Here is an 18,169-nt window from a genome sequence, read left to right on the forward strand (position 1 = left end):
CTGAGCAGAGAGCCCGATGCGGGGCTCGATCCCAGGACGCTGGGATCATGACCTGAGCCGAAGGCAGAGGCTTTAACCCACTGAGCCACCCAGGCGCCCCCTTAATGCACATTTAAATGGTAATGATAATCATATAATATTATTGTTCAAGATGAGTTCAAGCTAGAAAATTACTTTATTTAAAGAAGAATGTTAAATAAATCTGAGTGTAGTCAGATCGTTGATATGGCAAAATGGTGAAGACAGGATGCAAGTCATGGCATTTGGGGAACATCAGTCTATATATTATTGTATAAGACAGTGTCATCATCTACTTTTCTTATAAATATTTGAAGTGTCAAAAAGGTATAGAGACTCATATGTGGAAAATCCATATACCACCACTTATGTTGAGAAAATATTAAAATATGATGGAACTCCCTGGAAATGCTCTCTCTCTCCCCCCAGTTGAATTACTTTATGGTTCACCAACTAGGGAGGGAATATTTATGAACCACAAGATGTATAACTAGCAAGAAATTGTCCCATAAGCTCCTGAATGTAGTTTCTCCTGGAGAGACACCTTGCAAGGGTGTGTGTATGTGGAGAGGGGCAGTGGCATCCCAAGAACCCGGTCATCACTTACCAACACCGGTGACATAGAGCAGGGCTTGGACGGGGTTGATCTTGGGTCCATAATATGAAATCTGAACCTAAAAGACAGAGGTCTTTTCTTAGTCATTCAACAAACACTAACTGGACTCCTGCTCTGTGCCAGTCCAGGGTGAGATGCTGAGGAGACAAGGATGAGCAAGGTGGTACCAACCTATAGAAACACCCAACTGATGTGCATGGGGGGGCAAATAACTCAAATACTTATGAAACTTAAGATGAGGGTCCTGTGGGAGCCCAGAAATGGAAGGGCTGAGCCAACCTGGGTAGTATCAGGGAGATACACTCTGAGGGACGAGTAGGAGCTCAGCAGCCAGAGACATGGTGGAGGGGGCATCAGTGGGAGGGCACTGGCTGTAAGCCATAGAAACTGGCTCCAGCAAGCAGAAGGGGTGGAGAGGACCTGCAGAACCAGATCTTGGAAAGGCTGGAGCCCGAGCCTTCTGGGGATCTGGACAGTGGGAGCTTTGGGGAGCTGGTCTCTTCAGTGCTGGTGAAGATCAAAAAACACCAACCCTTACTGCCCAGGGTTCAAAATCCAGGAAGAGTGGATCTGACTGACCCACCCTGACCAGGGGAGGGCAGAGCACCAGGATGGACACTTTGAAGTGAAAATGGCAAAGGGGAGTTTCCCCAATGTAAAACCAAAGAGCCAGAAGAAGAGGCTCTCCTGAGGGGATAGACTGAGGGGTTTGGGTCTGTCCTGCGGGGAGTGGGGATCCAGGGAAATGTCACAGCCACCATCACCTCATGTCTAGACCATGGCACCAGCCTCTAGTCGACTGCCTGGATCCAGTCTACTCAGGACACTGCGGCCAGCAGGGTCTTTCTAAGACAAATGCAAACTTGTTATTCCCTGGATAGTAGGTTTTCACTGGCTTCCTGTTGCCCTCAGAAAGTGAGGTCCCTGATGCCAAACTCTCTAATACTGGCTACCTCTGTCCCCCAATTCCATCTTCACCCTCTTTTCTTGCCATACATCTCTTCCTCAGTTTCCCCAGCACATGCCTGACCATCTCCTCCTCTAGAGTGTGCATACAGGCCACATATCCCATATAGAGTTCTCACTCTGCTTTCCCTCTCTTAGGCAGATCATTCCTACCTCCTTCAGCTTGCCACTTCTTCCAGGAAGTCTTCTTTGGTTGCATATACCACCACTTATGTTGAGAAAATATTAACATATGTATTTATGTTACATAATACTTTGAAGCTCAAGTTCTATGCTCCTATAGTAGGCGAGTATTCTCTGTCCCAAGGGAAGACTGAATGGACTGTCCTGCTGGAAACAACTGCTCATTGGCCCAGATCTCTGTGGGAACCCCAGAGGATCTTGTTGAGCTTATCTATAGTCAGAGGGGTGGAGTGGGTTGAGTGGTGGTCCCCAAAAACATATGTCCACGTCCAAATTCCTGAAACCTGTGAATGTGACCTTATTTGGAAAAAAGGTCTTTGCAGATGTAGTTAAGTGTCTTGAGATGAGATCATCACGGATTATCCAGGGAGACCTTAAATCCAGTGACTAGGGTCCTTATAAGAGTGAAGCAGAGGGAGATTTGACAGCGTGGGGAGGGGGAACAAGACCATAGAAGCAGAGACTAGAGTTTAGGAAGCTGAAGGAGGACAAGAACTGGTTCTTCCAGAGCCTCCAGAAGGAGTGATGCTCTGAAGACACTTTAATTTTGAAATTCTGTTCTCCAGAGAGAATACATTTCTGCTGATTTAAGCCAGTAGCTTCTGGTCATTTGTCCAGCAGCCACAGGAAGTGGGCATGGACCAGAGCTTCCCAGGGCTTCCTTAGCACTCACCACCTCTTATAACGACTTACCTGTATTTTACCCATAGGTTGTAAGCCCCATGCAGGCGGCAACCTCACCTGTCCTGTTCCCTTCTCTATCCCCAGTGCCTGGCAGTGCCTGGCATGTAGGAGGTGAATACTAAACATTTGCTGAATGGAGGAATTTAGTAAAAACCCAGCTTCCATAACCCTCCAACATCCCTGTATTGTCTGCCAGGATTCTATGGCTGGAACGGTCTCCATAGTATCCAGAAAAGGGGACGCTCTGCCAGGGTTGGGGCTGTGGGTCAGTACGGGGTGGACCCTGAGCAGCTGACCTGCTGCCACCTGCTGACCTCCTCCCACACATCCCACCCCACGGCTACCACACTCACCTTCTGGTCACCTGTGCTACTGCTGGCAGCTTTCATCCTCAAGCTCACTTCCAGGCCAGGGTCCAGGGACCACTTGGAGGAACCTGTGGTATTCTTCTTGGCTGGAGGGCTGTGGGCAACATTCACGACCACTCCTGGGGATGCACTGATGCTGAAGGATGTGTAGCCTGTGGGGGCAGAGCTGTGGAAGAGACAATAGGGAGGAAAGAGGGACTCAGTGAGGGGGGCGTGGCCCTCCACTGCTCTCCCAACATTCTTCCCTTTCCCCCCAGCAACAGTAAACCCCACATGGTAGCCAGTCGACTCTGACCATGGAAATGAAGTACTGTGAGGTTGTTGGTAGGTAGCGAGAAACAAAAAAGAAATTTTCCTGACCTGAAGAGGTTACACTTGGGCTAGGAGAATTGCAGAGGGATGGACACACAGAGCAGCACAAACTGCTGCTTCTGGCATATGGCACACCGGTACTCTGAAGGACCTTCCCCTTGCAAAACAACTAGATCGTGATTAAAATATACTTTTTAGAGCATGCTGAAATCATGACATAAGAGAGATCTCCAAGGAATCCCTTCTCTGTGTGCATCCACACACATCCACACACATACACACCATGGAGGTTATATTGAGGAACACTGAAAACAAAGAGGAGATATTAAAGATATCCAGAAAGAAGAGTCAGGTCACCTATGAAGGAATTACTATTAGATTAAAAGCAGGTTTCCCAATAGCAACAACAAAATCCAGAAGACAACTGAATAACATCTGCAAAGTATTTTGGAAAAAGTATTTTACTTTGAATTGTGTACCCCACAAAATTTTATACATATACATAAATATATGTATATATATATAAATAAATATAAATAAAGATTTTTAAAATTTATTTGAAAGAGTGAGAGAGAGAACATGAGTGATGGGGAGGGGTAGATGGAGAGGGAGAAGCAGACTCCTTGCTGAGCAGGGAGCCTAATGTGGGGCTTAATCCCAGAACCCCAAGATCCTGACCTGAGCTGATGACAGATGCTTAACTGACTGAACCATCCAGGTCCCCCAATAAAAAACTGTAAAAATAAAAATACCAAAAAGGTAAAAACAAGTCCAAATATATGTATAATCAAAATAAGTGTCAATGTATCAATGTTACCAGTTAAAAGAGAGTTTTGACTATAAAGAAACAAAACTCAGCTATATGAAATTTGTAAGAGGCATACCTAAAATATAAAGATCCAGAAAAGATGAAATTTAAAGGAAAGGAAAAACATACATTAGGCCAATACTGACCAAAAGAGGGTTGTGGTGGGTATATTAATATCAGATAAAGTTAATTTTTAGATTAAAAAAACACTATTAGCAATAGAGAGGAACACAACCTAATAATTTAAGGTTCAATTCACCCAGAAGATATTTCTAAACTTGTATGCACCTAATAACATAGCTCCATATACATATAAGGCAAAACTGATAGAAATGCAGGGAGAAGTTGACAAACCCATCATCACAGTTGAAGACTGCAAGTCTTCTTTCTCAATCAACAATACATTAAGCAGATGAAAAAATTAGTAACAAAATCAACAAGCTTGATTTGTTACGCATATATGGAATTCCTTGCTCCACAACTGGTAAATATATAGCGCACATGGATCAACAAAAAAACATTGATTTCAAAGTTAACCATCAAAGCAAGTTGCAGCAAATGTTAAAGGATAGGTCATATACAGCATAGGTAGTACAATCTTTGATCAGAATGTGACTAAGTTAGGAGTCACTAATATAAAGTCCATTTTTAAGCCCCATACATTTGGAAATTTAAAAACCAGACTGATAGGTAATTTACAAGTCAACGGACAATTAATGGAAATTAAATAATAATACTTAGGATTGAGAAATATTTAAAATACTACATTTCAAAACTTTTGGGGGAGCTAAAGGTGTTGCTTTGTGCCTTAAATGCTTAGATCTTCAAAAAGAAGAGAAAAGTTAAAAAATAAGTATATAGGACAAAACAGAAAAACCGAATAGAATGTAATCTCCCAAAACACAGAAAATAAAGATGGTAGAAATCTGTGAAATATAAAACAAGTAAATCAACAAAGCAAAAATAGACTAATATAACTGGTAAACTTCTGGCAAGATTGATCAAGGGAAAAAATAAGAAAAATGAAAAAAAAGTCCTTACAGGAAAGGCAGATTATTTTGTAGATAGTTGATAAAAGGTAACAGAACCCAACAGCATGATTATCTGTAACATCCCCTCCAAATTTTAAACCCTAAATTTAAAAAAAATACTAAGAATTCAATAAGGCAGATAGTAAGGTGGAGAGGCAAAAATCAGTTGCATTTCTGTACAGCAGCAGTAAATAGTTAGAAAAATAATTTTTATAAATAGATATATAATTTACATTAGGAAAAAACACTGTACAGTACCTAGGATAAATCTAACAAAAGATATGAAAGGATTTTATGGAGAAAACCAAACCTATTGAAAACATTAGAGAAGACCCAAATTAATAGAAGGAAATAACGTGGAATTCCAGGACATTTCATGGAACTTGACAAGTTGACTCCAGGAGTGACATGACAAACCAAGGGACTAACACAATCAAAGTACTCCTTAAGGAAAAGAAGCAAAAGGTAAGGGACTTGCTATACCAGGTACGAGTTACCAGGAAGCTATGGATGGTGCTATAATGGCTCAGGCAGGGACAAATGACAGATGTAACTTAAGAGAGATTCTCCCTGAAAGGTGAAACCTCCTACACTGTTGGTGGGAATGCAAGCTGGGGCAGTTGCTCTGGAAAACAGTATGGAGGTTCCTCAAAAAGTTGAAAATAGAGCTACCCTATGACCGAACAATTGTGCTACTGGGTATATACCCCAAAGATACAAATGTAGTGATCTGAAGGGGCACCTGCACTCCAATGTTTATAGCAGCAATAGCCACAGTAACCAAACTATGGAAAGAGCCTAGATGTCCATCAACAGATGAATGGATAGATGTAGTATACACACACACACACACACACACACACACACACACACACACACACTGGAATATTATGCAGCCATCAAAAATAAAATCTTGCCATTTGCAATGACACAGATAGAACTAGAGGGTATTGTGCTAAGTGAAATAAGTCAACCAGAGAAAGACAAGTTTCATATGACCTCACTGATATGAGGAATTTGAGAAACAAGAGAGGATCATAGAGGAAGGGAGGGAAAAATGAAACAAGATGAAACCAGAGAGGGAGACAAACCGTAAGAGATTCTTAATCTCAGGAAACAAACTGAGGGTTGCTAGAGTGGAGGAGGGTGGGAGAGATGGGGTGGCTAGGTGATGGACATTGGGGAGGGTATGTGTTATGGTGAGCACTGTGAATTGTGTAAGACCTATACCCCTGAAACAAATAATACATTATATGTTAATTAAAAAGAGAGAGAGAGAGAGAGAGAGAGAGAGAGAGAGATTCTCCTTGACCTGTGGCTGAAGTGATCTTGTAAATAAGCAGGCAAAGGGAAGATTGTGTAACAAATGGTGGCAGAACAATTGCTCGCTCATAGGGAAAATAGTTAAATTGGATAAATAATTAAATCGATCCCATCCTCACACCATATACCAAAACAAGCTCCAGGTGGATTTAAGGCTTAAAAATGAAAAGTAAAAATTTGAATTTTTTAAAAAATAGATTTTATTTTTTAGAGAAGCTTTAGGATCATAGCAAAATTGAGTGGAAGGTACAAAGATTTTCCATATATCTCCTGCCCTCCACCCCCATGCACAGCCTCTCTCATTATCAGCATCATCCACTGGAGTGGTACACTCATTAAAATTGATAGGTCTATCATAATCATCCAAAGTCTGCAGTTTACATTATGTTTTGCTTTCGGTGTTGTACAGTCTATGAATTTAAACAAATGTATGCATGATGACATGTATCCACCATTATGGTATCATACAGAATAGTATCATTGCCCTGAAAATCCTCTGTACTTGTGATTGAGTTCCAGTTTCAAAGCATTATGGTCCAAGAATATGCAGGGAATAATCTCAATCTTTTGGTATCGGTTGAGACCTGACTTGTGACCCAGTATGTGGTCTATTCTAGAGAAAGTTCCATGTATGTTCGAAAAGAATGAGTATTCTGTTGTTTTAGGGTGGAATGTTCTGTATATATCTACGTACTCCATCTGGTCCAATGCATCATTCAAAGCTCTTGTTTCTTTGTTGATTTCCTGCTTAGAGGATCTGTCCATTGCTGAGAGTGGGGTGTTGAGGTCTCCTACTCTTAGCATATTACTATCAATATGTCTCTTTATTTTGGTTAATAGTTGGCATATGTAGTTGGCTGCTCCCTTGTTGGGGGCATAGATATTTACAATCATTAGATCCTCTTGTTCGATAGCCCCTTTTAGCATGATATAGTGTCCTTCTGTATCTCTAACTACAGTCTTTAGCTTAAAATCTAATTTGTCTGATATGAGAACTGCTACCCCAGCTTTCTTTTGAGGTCCATTGGCATGAAAAATGGTTCTCCATCCCTTCACTTTCAGTCTGGATGTATCTTTAGGTTCAAAACGAGTCTCTTGTAGACAGCATATGGATGGGTCCTGTCTTTTTATCCAATCTGCAACCCTGTGCCGTTTCATGGGAGCATTTAGGCCATTCACGTTGAGAGTGATTATTGATAGATAGGATTTTATTGTCATCGTGTTTCCTGTGAAGTCTTTGTTTCTATAGGTAGTCTCTGTAAATTTCTGCTCTATGTCACTCTTGGGGATCTTTCTCCTTTATAGAAACCCCCTTAATATTTCTTGCAGGGCTGGCTTTGTGGTCACATATTCTTTCAGTTTCTGCTGGTCTTGGAAGCTCCTGGTCTCTCTGTCCATCTGAATGACAGCCTTGCTGGATAAAGTATCCTTCAAAATCCTAGAGGAGAACATAGGCAGTAACCTTTTGACATAGGTCACAGCAACTTCTTTCAAAATAGGTCTCCAAAGGCAAGGGAAACAAAAGTGAAAATGAACTTTTGGGACTTCATCAATATAAAAAGGTTCTGCACAGCAAAGGAAACAGTCAACAAAAAGAAGAGACAACCCACGGAATGGGAGAAGATATTTGCAAATGACACTACAGATAAAGGGCTGGTATCCAAGATCTATAAAGTACTTCCCAAACCAAACACCCAAAAAACAAATAATCAAGTCAAATAATGGGCAGAAGACATGAACAGACACTTTTCCAAAGAAGATGCATAAATGGCTAGCAGACATATGAAAAAATGTTCATCATCATTAACAATCAGGGCGATTCAAATCAAACCCACATTAAGATAACACCTTACACTAGTTAGAATGGCAAAATATTGAGAAGACAAGAAAAAACAATTGTTGGAGAGGTTGTGGAGAAAGGGGAACCCTCTTACACTGTTGGTGGGAATGCAAGTTGGTGCAGTCACTTTAGAAAACCATGTGGACATTAAAAATAGGGCCAGGCTCTCTGCTCAGCAGGGAGCCTGCTTTCCACGACCCCAATCCCCTGCCCTGGCCTCCTTCTTTGCCTGCTTGTTCTCTCTCTCTTTGTGTGTCAAAAAAATTTTTTTTTAATCTTTTAAAAAAAAAGTTAAAAATAGGGCAATTGCGCTACTGGGTATTTACCCCAAAGATACAGATGTAGTGAAAAGAAATGTCATATGCACCCCAATGTTTATAGCAGCAATGTCCATAATAGCCAAACTGTGGAAAGAGCTGAGATGCCCTTCAACAGGTGAATGGATAAAGATGGTGTGGTCCATATATACAATGGAATATTACTTAGTCATCAGAAAAGATGAATACCCAACATTTGCATCAACATGGATGGGACTGGAGGAAATTATGTTGAGTGAAATAAATCAAGCAGAGAAAGTCAGTTATCGCATGGTTTCACTTATTTGGTGGCACATAAAGAAAAACATGGAGGACATTAGGAGAAGTAAGTGGAAAATGAAGGGGGTAGAATCAGAGGGGGAATCAAACTGAGGGTTTTAGAGGGGAGGGGGTTGTACAGGATGGGTGAGTCTGGTGATGGGTATTAAGGAGGGCATGTACTACTTGGAGCACTTGGTGTTATATGCAAACAATGAATCATGGAACACTACATCAAAAACTAATAATGTACTCTATGGTGACTAACATAATTTTAAGTTATACCAAAAAAAAAAAAATCCTCTGCGTTCTGTCTATTTATCCCTCGTTTCCCCAACCCCTGGCAACTGCTGATCTTTTACTGTTGCCATAGTTTTGTCTTTTCCAGAATGTCATATAGTCAGGATCACATGGTATGTAATCTTTTTAAAAATTATTATTATGTTATGTTAGTCACCACACAGTACATCATTAGTTTTTTATGTAGTGTTCCATGATTCATTTTTTTTTAAAGATTTTATTTATTTGACAGACAGAGATCACAAGTAGGCAGAGAGGCAGGCAGAGAGAGAGGAGGAAGCAGGCTCCCCGCTGAGCAGAGAGCCCAATGTGGGGCTCGATCCCAGGACCCTGAGATCATGACCCAAACTGAAGGCAGAGGCTTTAACCCACAGAGCCACTCAGGCACCCCCATGATTCATTTTTTTGCATATAAACCCAGTGCTCCATGCAATCTGTGTCTTCCTTAACACCCGTCACTGGGCTCACCCCCACTGCTCCCTTCTAAAACTCCCAGTTGTTTCCCAGAGTCCATAGTCTCTTATGGTTCATATCCCCCTCTGATTTCCCCTCTTTCATTTTCCCTTCCTTCTCCTAATGTCCTCCATGTTATTCCTTATGTTCCACAAATAAGTGAAACCATATGATAATTGACTTTCTCTGCTTGACTTATTTCACTCAGCATAATCTCCTCCAGTCCCATCCACGTTGATGTAAAAGTTGTTCATCCTTTCTGATGACTGAGTAATATTCCATTGTATATATGGACCGCAACTTCTTTATCCACCCATCTGTTGAAGGGCATCTCAGCTCTTTCCACAGTTTGGTTATTGTGGACATTGCTGCTATGAACATTGGGGTGCATATGGCCCTTCCTTTTACTACATCTGTATCTTTGGGATAAATACCCAGTAGTGCCAATCGTTGGGTCATAGGGTAGCTATGTAGTCTTTTCAGATTGGCTTCTTTCTTACTAATATCCATTTTAAGTTTCCTCCATGCCTTTTTATGGCTTGATAGCTCATTTCTTTTTAGCACTGAATAACATTCCATTGTCTGAATGGACTGCAGTTTCTTTATCCATTCACCTACTGAGAGACTTCTTGGTTGCTTCCAAGTTTTGGCAATTATGAACAAAGCTGCTATAAATATCAGTGTGCAAATTTTGTGTGGACATAGGTTTTCAACCTCTTTGGGTAAATACCAAGGAGTGCAATTACTGGACTGTATGGTAAGAGTATGTTTAATTTTGTAGGAAGCCACCAAATCGTCTTCCAAAGTGGCTGTACCATCTTGCATGATCACCAATGGTGAAATGAGAATTCGTATTCTTCCACATCCTCTCCAGCATTTGGTGCTCTCAGTGTTCTGGATCTTGGCCATTCTAATAGGTGTGAAGTGGCATCTTATGGTTGTCTTAATTTGCATTTCCTGGATGACATATCATGGGGAGCATCTTTCCCACATGCCTACCTTCCATCTGTGTATCTTCTTTGGTGAGGTGTCTGTTAAGATCTTTAGCCCATTTTTCAACCAGGTGGTTTGTTATTGTTGTTTTAAAGTTCTTTGTAAGTTTTTGAAAACGATCCTTTATTAGATATATCTTTTGTTAATATTTTCTCCCAGTCTGGGGCGCCTGGGTGGCTCAGTGGGTTAAGCCGCTGCCTTCGGCTCAGGCCATGATCTCAGGGTCCTGGAATCGAGTCCCACATTGGGCTCTCTGCTCAGCAGGGAGCCTGCTTCCTCCTCTCTCTCTGCCTGCCTCTCTGCCTACTTGTGATCTCTCTCTGTCAAATAAATAAATAAAATCTTTAAAAATATATATATTTTTTTCTCCCAGTCTGTGGTTTGTCTTCCTTATTCACTTGACAGACTTTTTTAGAGCAGAACTTTAAAATTTTAATGAAGTCCAACTTATCAATTCTTTCTATTCTTTTCTGGATTATGCCTTTTGTATTTTACCTAAAGAGTCATTGTCAAGGTCATCTAGAGTTTCTCCTATACTACCTTGAGAATTTTATAGTTTTCTGTTTTACATTTAGGTCTATGGCCTATTCTGAGTTAATTTCTGTGAAGGATGTAAGATCTGTGTCTAGATTCCTTTTTTGAATGTAAATGTCCAGTTGTTCCAGCACCATTTGTTGAAAAAACTTTTTTCCCATTGTATTGTCTTTGCTTTTTGACAAGGGTCAGTTGATTATATTTACATGGATCCATTTTTGGTTCTCTATTCTGTTCTATTTATTTACTTCTCTATTCCTTTGCCAATACCACACTCTCTTGATTATAGATTTATAATAAGTCTTTATAATATAGTTTCAGCCCTCCAACTTTATTCTTCTCCTTCAAAACTGTTAGCTATTCTGAATTTTTTCCCTCTCCATAGAAACTTTAGAATCAGTTTGTCGACATCCAGAAAATGGGATTGCACTGAATCTATAGATCAAGCTGGGAAGAACATCCTGGCAATGTTGAATCTTCCTATCCATGAACATGGAATATCTCTTCAATTATTTACTTCTTTGATTTCTTTCATCAGGGTCTTGCCATTTCCTCATATAGATATTATACATACCTAAGTATGTATACCTAATACCTAAATACCTAAGTATTTAATTTGGGGAGTACAAATGTAAATGGTACTGTGTTTTTAATTTTCAAACTCCACTTGTTTGTTGCTGGTAGGTAGGAAAATGATGGACTTTTCTACATTAACACTGTATTCTATAGCTTTGCCATAATTGCTTTTTAGTGTTTTTTGGAGGGAGGGTTAGGGTTTTTGTTGTTGTTGTTGTTATTAATTCATTTGGAGTTTCTACATAGATGACCTTGTCATCTGCGAAGAAAGATAGGTTTATTTCTTTCTTTCCAAAATTAGTATCTCTCTTATTTCCTTTTCTAGTCTCATTGCATTTGCTAGAAATTTTAGTATGATGTTGAAAAGCAGTAGTGAGTGGAGACATCTTTGCCTTTCTCCTCATTTTAGCGGGAAAGCTGCAAGTTTCTCACCATTAGGTTGATGTTATCTGTAGGGTTTTTTGTTGGTAGACTATCAGGTCAAGGAAATTCCCCTCTAAATTTACTGAGAGTTTTATCATAAACAGGTGTTTGCATCTTTTAAAAGAAGATGACACAAGCATCTTTATGTCCTTTCTTAAACAAGACATAAAACCAATAAACATTAAAGAAAAGATTTTAAGTTCAACTAGAGGAGAATAAATAACTTCTGTTCATCAAAAGACACTATAAAGAGAAAAGACTTAGCATCATCTACAGAGAAGATATTCTTGACATCAAACCAAAAAGGTTTAGCACCTAGAATATGTGAAGAACATGGGGGAATCGATATGAAAAAGATAACTCGATAGAAAAAAAAATAGCTAACAATATGAACAGGTATTCAGAGAGGCTGCAACAGAAAAGGATGACAAACATGTGAAGAGTCACTCCGTCCCACTCATGAGTAAGGAAACAAAAATATCCAGGCCATAGCGGGACAGGGATACTATCCTTACTGGACTGGTGAAAAATAACACTGTGGACAGTTCAAAGGCAACCCTAACACACTTCTCAGAGGAATGTGAACTTTATCACTCTGTAAAACAACTTGGTGTTCTGTTTGAAGTCAAACATCGGCCCGCCCCAAACCCAGCAATCCACCGCAAGGCAGACACCCCAAGCATCCCTGGCACGTGTCCACCAGGAGACATGTCCGGGATCGTTCGGAGCAGCACTTTCTGTAACAGTGAGTGACCCACAGACAGTGGAAGGACTAGAGCATCGTAGCAGATTTAGACCATGATGGAGGCTCCCCGGAAAGGCAGAGCTCACTCCCCAAGGACGCAAAGATGTGTGTTAGGATTGTGTTTTCTGTTTTTATTCTTGCCATAAAGTTCTTAATCTCTGTATCAAAAGCTACATGTATTCCTTCTAGAGAATTAGGAAAACACAGGAAAAGTCTGTGAGAAGGAGACCTCAAAGATGGTCTCCAGTAATACCCACCTCTGGTGCTCATACCCTTGTGTAAATCCCTCCTCAGGGAGGGTGGAAAGGGCCTCTCGAGGGCCTACTGGCCAAAGGGAAAAACCAAAGGGATGGGTTGTCATGTCTGTGATAAGGTTACAAAAGACCCTTTCTCTGTCCCCCCATTTCTCTTCCTCTCCCCCCAACCTTGGCTTCCTCACTTTGATGGAGCAAGCCACCAACAACCGTAAGAGGGGGGCCTCGAAGCAGACCCTGCCTCAGCCAAGCCTCAACATGGTTATAACCACAAGGGCACCTTGACCCTGACCGCTGAGGCCCGAGGCAGAGGACCCAGCTAAGCCACGGAGGAGTCCTGCCCCACAGAAACAGTAAGATAATAGCCACTACTGTTTCAAGCCACTGGGTTTGTGGACTATTTGTCCCGTGGTGATCTTTAGCTAATAGAGGTCTAACAAGGAAGACAGGAGGAGAGAGGCAGACAGGGAGGAAGGAAGGAAAAGAGGAAATGGAGAGAGGGAGAGAGGGAGGGAATGAGGAGGAGGGAAGAACTGCCTAGAAGAAAATGGAATATTCCCACTTAGGGACCATCATTGATGGACATTTTGATTATTTTCTTTCAGGGGACAAATTTTTTAAGTCTGTTTTGAAGGATCAAGAAGTAGATGAAAAAAGAAACATATTTCCCCTAACACTCTCCGAGTCTCTGCTCCCAGATTTCCTTTCATGTGTTACCCAGTCCCCTGCCCCCACCCCTGGCCCTGGCGCCATCCACACAAAGTCAAGCTCAGGTTCTTAGCCTTCAAGGACAGCGAGCATTTACAGAGCATTCACTCTGCTCCAGGCCCCGCACATGTTCTTTCCACACATCAGCTCGTTGACTTTTCACCACCAACCTTCTCTCCATCTCACAGGTGCCGGACTGAGGCAGAGGGCTGCAGACACCTCGCCAAGGTCAGCTTTAGGCATTGTGCGTCTCTGCGCAATGGGTCGGGATGGTGCCAGTGCCCTTCCTTCACGCGTCCCACCTCTACCTTCTCTCCATACTGCAGTCACACTGAGCTCCTCGTGCCACCCGTCACCTCCCCAGATGTACGTGTCCGTGCTGTGTGCCAGACCTTGAGCTGGGGGAACAGAAGATGGGGTGGGGGCAAGCTCTGTGGTCCCAAGGGGTCCTGGCTAGGAGAAGGGCGATTTCCTCAGCCAGAGGATCTGCTGTCCCGTTGTGGGCTCCCCCAAGTCTTCCTTGACAAGGTCACCATGCTACATCTACTGAACTCCACTAGTGGGTGTCCCTGCCACTGGGATTGGACCTGGAATGTCTGTTCTTTCCTTTGGCTGTTTTCTAGACCCTCTCAGGTCTCCAAACAAGGGACTTTCAAAAACATAAGGGGGTTTTCACTGTGAGTGGTGGGGAGCAGCCATGTGTGCTGTTGTGAGACAATCCAGAGCTGGTCTTCCAGTGATTTCTACTAGTCTCTGCAGAGCCAGCACTGAGAGCTTGAGCCCCAGACAAGTGACATCATCCCTCCAACTCATGAATCCAGCATCTCCTTCCCTATGACCCCAGGCTGGACAGCACTTAGCATCTGAGACGCTCGCATTCAGTGGCTCACACAATCCTTACAGGAAGGGGGACTGCTCTGAGGACACTCAGCATGCCTTATGTGGTTTCATCCTCACCACAACCCAAGAGCACGGATGTTAATGTTCCCATTTTACAGGTGGGTAAACTGAGGCTTAGAGACATCCGGGCTCCCCACTGTCACACTATTTGCTGAGAAGGAGACACTGGGAGGAAGAGGACAAGCCCCCTGACAGCAGCATCAGGACGCCCACCATCTTCCATGGTTGGCGACTCCAGACCCTCCCCACCCACAACATTCTGGGCCTTCCAAGCCCTCTGGAAGCTGCGTGAGCTCCACCAACCAGGCAGCAGGGCCCAACAAGGCCAGTGCCACAGCACTTAGAGGCCAAGTGTGCTAGGGAAGCAAGTGAATTTGGGGTCAGGCAGTCCTGGATTTGAATTTCCTGGCTTGGTCACCTTGAATTTGCATGACCTTGAAACCTCAGTTTACTCATCTCTAAAACAGGCTCATTAGACATCACCGACCGAAGGACCTGGCACATAGTAGCCAGGGTCACGCTACCTCCCTGACTCCAGCCACGAGCATCACAGAAAGCCCTCGACGGGTTTCAATATTTGTCTCAGGCCGGTGGGATTTTGTCCAAGTATAATCAACATGCTTCTCATTATAGGAAAAGTACTTCCCAAATGCAGAATGAAAATCACAAGCGGCAGCTCTGGAAGAGATTCCTACACCCCTGGGTCTTCTCCTGCCTCTGCAGCGCTGTCTTTCTACACCCCGGGGGCTCTGAGCCCAGCGGTAGAGGACAGGGCTCCGGCAGGGGCGTGGAGCACGCGTGTGCTGGGAGGAGGTCAGGGGAACAGAGCTGGAGAGGAGGCAGTACCAACCCCATCTGTGTTTCCAGAAGGGAATTCAGGCCACAGTCAGGGTGGTGGCTGGCCCCGGGCTGCTGTTAAGAGTGGACGGGAAGTGAGGGGGTGGGGCCCCAGAGCCCGGTTTGAATCCTGGCTCCCTCACCTACGAACCGTGTGGCTTTACATGGTTACTGGACCTCTCAGAGCCTCAGCTTCCCCTTCTGTAAAATGGGAATAACAGCACTGCCTGCCTCCTAAGGCTGATGATGGAGTCCTGTGTAGGCAGTGGGGTGGAGCCGGCAGCCATTGTCGTAGGGGATGGGCAGGGCGTGGACCGTCTCCCGGAGGTAGGAGCTCACTCCTGGAAGACTCAGTGGCCTCAGGTGACATGGGTCTCTCTTTATCCTTCACCACTTGACCTCTCTGTCTCCTGCCTCCTCGCCACAGCTCCAGACAGCACCCCAGAACTTTACTGCTGCTCCACCATGGCCCGGGGGTCAGGCACTCAGTGACACTTGGAGGAAATGTCCCACACACTCCTGTGGCCACATATTAGGACCACAGACGTCCAGCCTGGGGTGGGAGGAAGCCCGGGGCGGCCACTACGATGATCGTTAACGACACTGACCACGCACACTTGCTGAGCGTCCATAGACTATTTTGCATCACTGGAGCCTGGCGCAGGCCGGGTGCATAGTAGGTGTGCAGCTGGTATTTGTTGGGTAAATGGATGCATGGGTGGATGAAAATCCACCAGCAATACGTCCGGCTCTGCGCTAAGTACTTCCGCACGCCCACGGCCTTTCCCATTCAATCCCTCTGACCGCCCTACGGAGTCGGTATCGTCCCCATTTCACAGATGAGGGACCTGAGGCTCAGTTGGCCAAGGCCAGCCAGCTGGCCAACAGCAGGGACAGGTTTCCCGCCCCAGCCTCTCCCACCACACATAGGTTATTCCGCACCCGTGGAGGGAGGCTTGGCTGAGAGGTGTGTGTGTGGGGGCGGGTAACGAACTGCACCATGAACCAGGTGTGGGTCACGAAGTCCAGGGCCCTGCCTTCCTTCCAGGGCACACCTGCTGTGTGACCTTTGGCAAGTCACACACCCTCTCTGAGCTCCCCTGCCTCGATGGTGAAAGGCAAAGGTCCTGCTTGCCCTGTGATAATTCACCTGTGGTGAGGCCTTGGGGAGCCCTCGCCTGGAATCCAGCACATCCTAGGACCATGCGAGCCTCACCCCTCCAGCATCTCCCCTGGCAGCAGCTACAAAGGCTGCAGCCTAAAGCCTGAGCCAACCCCACGTCCTACGTCTGCAGAACCTGCTCATCCGCATCAGTGGGCCTGTCCCCCGCCCCCAGAATGTCCCTGCTCACCCGTAGACATCCAGCTGAGTCTCGGTGCCCAGCACACACACGGCATGGGTGGGCTGCTCCGGGGTCACGTGGATCACCGCACCCTGAGCCATAATCCCGCCAGCCCGTCCCTCCAGCTGCAGGAAGCCCCTTGGCTGGTTCCTTTATAGGGCCCAGCAGAGCCATGAGTCAGCACCTGTGGTTTACAGGCTCCTTAGCCCCTCCCCACTCAGATCCCAGGGCGTGTACTCCCGCTGCTCTTCCTGCCCAGGAGCTGCCCCTCCGACTCGCATGAATGTCAATGTCAGAATCACGCCAAGCTGGCTCTCTTAGTCTCCTGGGAAGGATCAGGGGCTCAGGAAGCCTCGAGTGCAGGTCTGGGTCCTCACGTCACAGCCCCCTGCATGCCTGGGGCCCTGAACACCGGGGTCCATCCAACATGGGTGTCAGAGAGGAAGAGGCGAGAAAAGCAAGGAGCTCAGGGGATCGTGGCAAGGAGGTCACCCCTAGGCTATGCACTCGAGGACCGAGCTGGCTTGGGACCAGTCTCCACAGGCTGGCCCACCCACGTGACAGCGCACCTTCTTGGGTCTGTTCTGTGCACCAGGCAGCTCTCTCTGCCCCTCACGTGGACTCACCCACCGAAGCAGGCCTGTGGGGTAAACACTATCACTCTTCCCTACCTGGTCCTCGAGGCAGCTCTTGGAGGTCGGAATCACCATGATTCCCATAGTACAGAAGAAACTGAGGCACAGAGAAGCCAAGTAATACTTCCAAGATTCCACAATGCGTAGAGTGGGCGTCCGGGCCCCAGACCGCCTTCTCAAGGCTCAAAGTCCATCTGCTGTGCCGGCAGGTGATGTGGCCACGTGACCCTCTGGTGTGTCCACACAGCTGGCCTTAATAAGCCCACTTTCTCCAGCTGGGCCCAGGGTTAGGACTCCTCTGAGCTTCGGATGGAAGCTGGGGAGGGGGCTGTCCACTGCCAGACTTGAGAAGACCCTCACCACCAGATCCAGTCATCCTGGGGATGGGAGGGTGAGGCCCAGGGGGCAGTGGTGTGCCCGCTGTCACACGGCAAATCAGCTGCAGGGCCGGGCTCTACCTCAAGCCTGAGGTCTCCTGGTGTGATTTTCTGTTTTTCCTTTTCCCCCCATTTTTCTTCAGCATTTTGGGGTTTACACTGTCTATGAATAAGCCACAGAGAGAACAAGCCCAAAGCAGTTTTATTAATTCAACAAATATTTCTTGATTGCCTACTGTTTGCCAGGCCCTGTTTGGGGCACTGAGGATGCAAAGCGAATAAAGCAGACAAATAATTCTGTCTTCGTGGAATGTTTTTTCCTTTAATAGAAAGAGACAACAAATGGGCGATAAATATAATAAGTGAA

At 44.8% G+C, this 18,169-nt stretch overlaps 1 protein-coding gene across 2 annotated transcripts in view; it reads right to left on the bottom strand.

Annotated features, from left to right (window-relative positions):
- Positions 1-16,933, bottom strand: part of PADI4 (peptidyl arginine deiminase 4) — a 36,976-nt gene extending 20,043 nt beyond the window's left edge. For both annotated transcript variants that reach the window (XM_032302852.1, XM_032302853.1), the window contains exons 1-3: positions 16,800-16,933; positions 2,821-3,001; positions 626-692 (exon numbers count right to left, since the gene is read on the bottom strand). In XM_032302852.1, coding sequence (XP_032158743.1) covers positions 626-692; positions 2,821-3,001; positions 16,800-16,891 — 340 coding nt within the window. In that variant the 5' untranslated portion in view covers positions 16,892-16,933. The remainder of the gene's footprint in view (positions 1-625; positions 693-2,820; positions 3,002-16,799) is intronic.
- Positions 16,934-18,169: the final 1,236 nt, after the last annotated feature.

The sequence above is a fragment of the Mustela erminea genome, chromosome 10 (assembly GCF_009829155.1).
Source record: "Mustela erminea isolate mMusErm1 chromosome 10, mMusErm1.Pri, whole genome shotgun sequence".
NCBI lineage: Eukaryota > Metazoa > Chordata > Mammalia > Carnivora > Mustelidae > Mustela > Mustela erminea.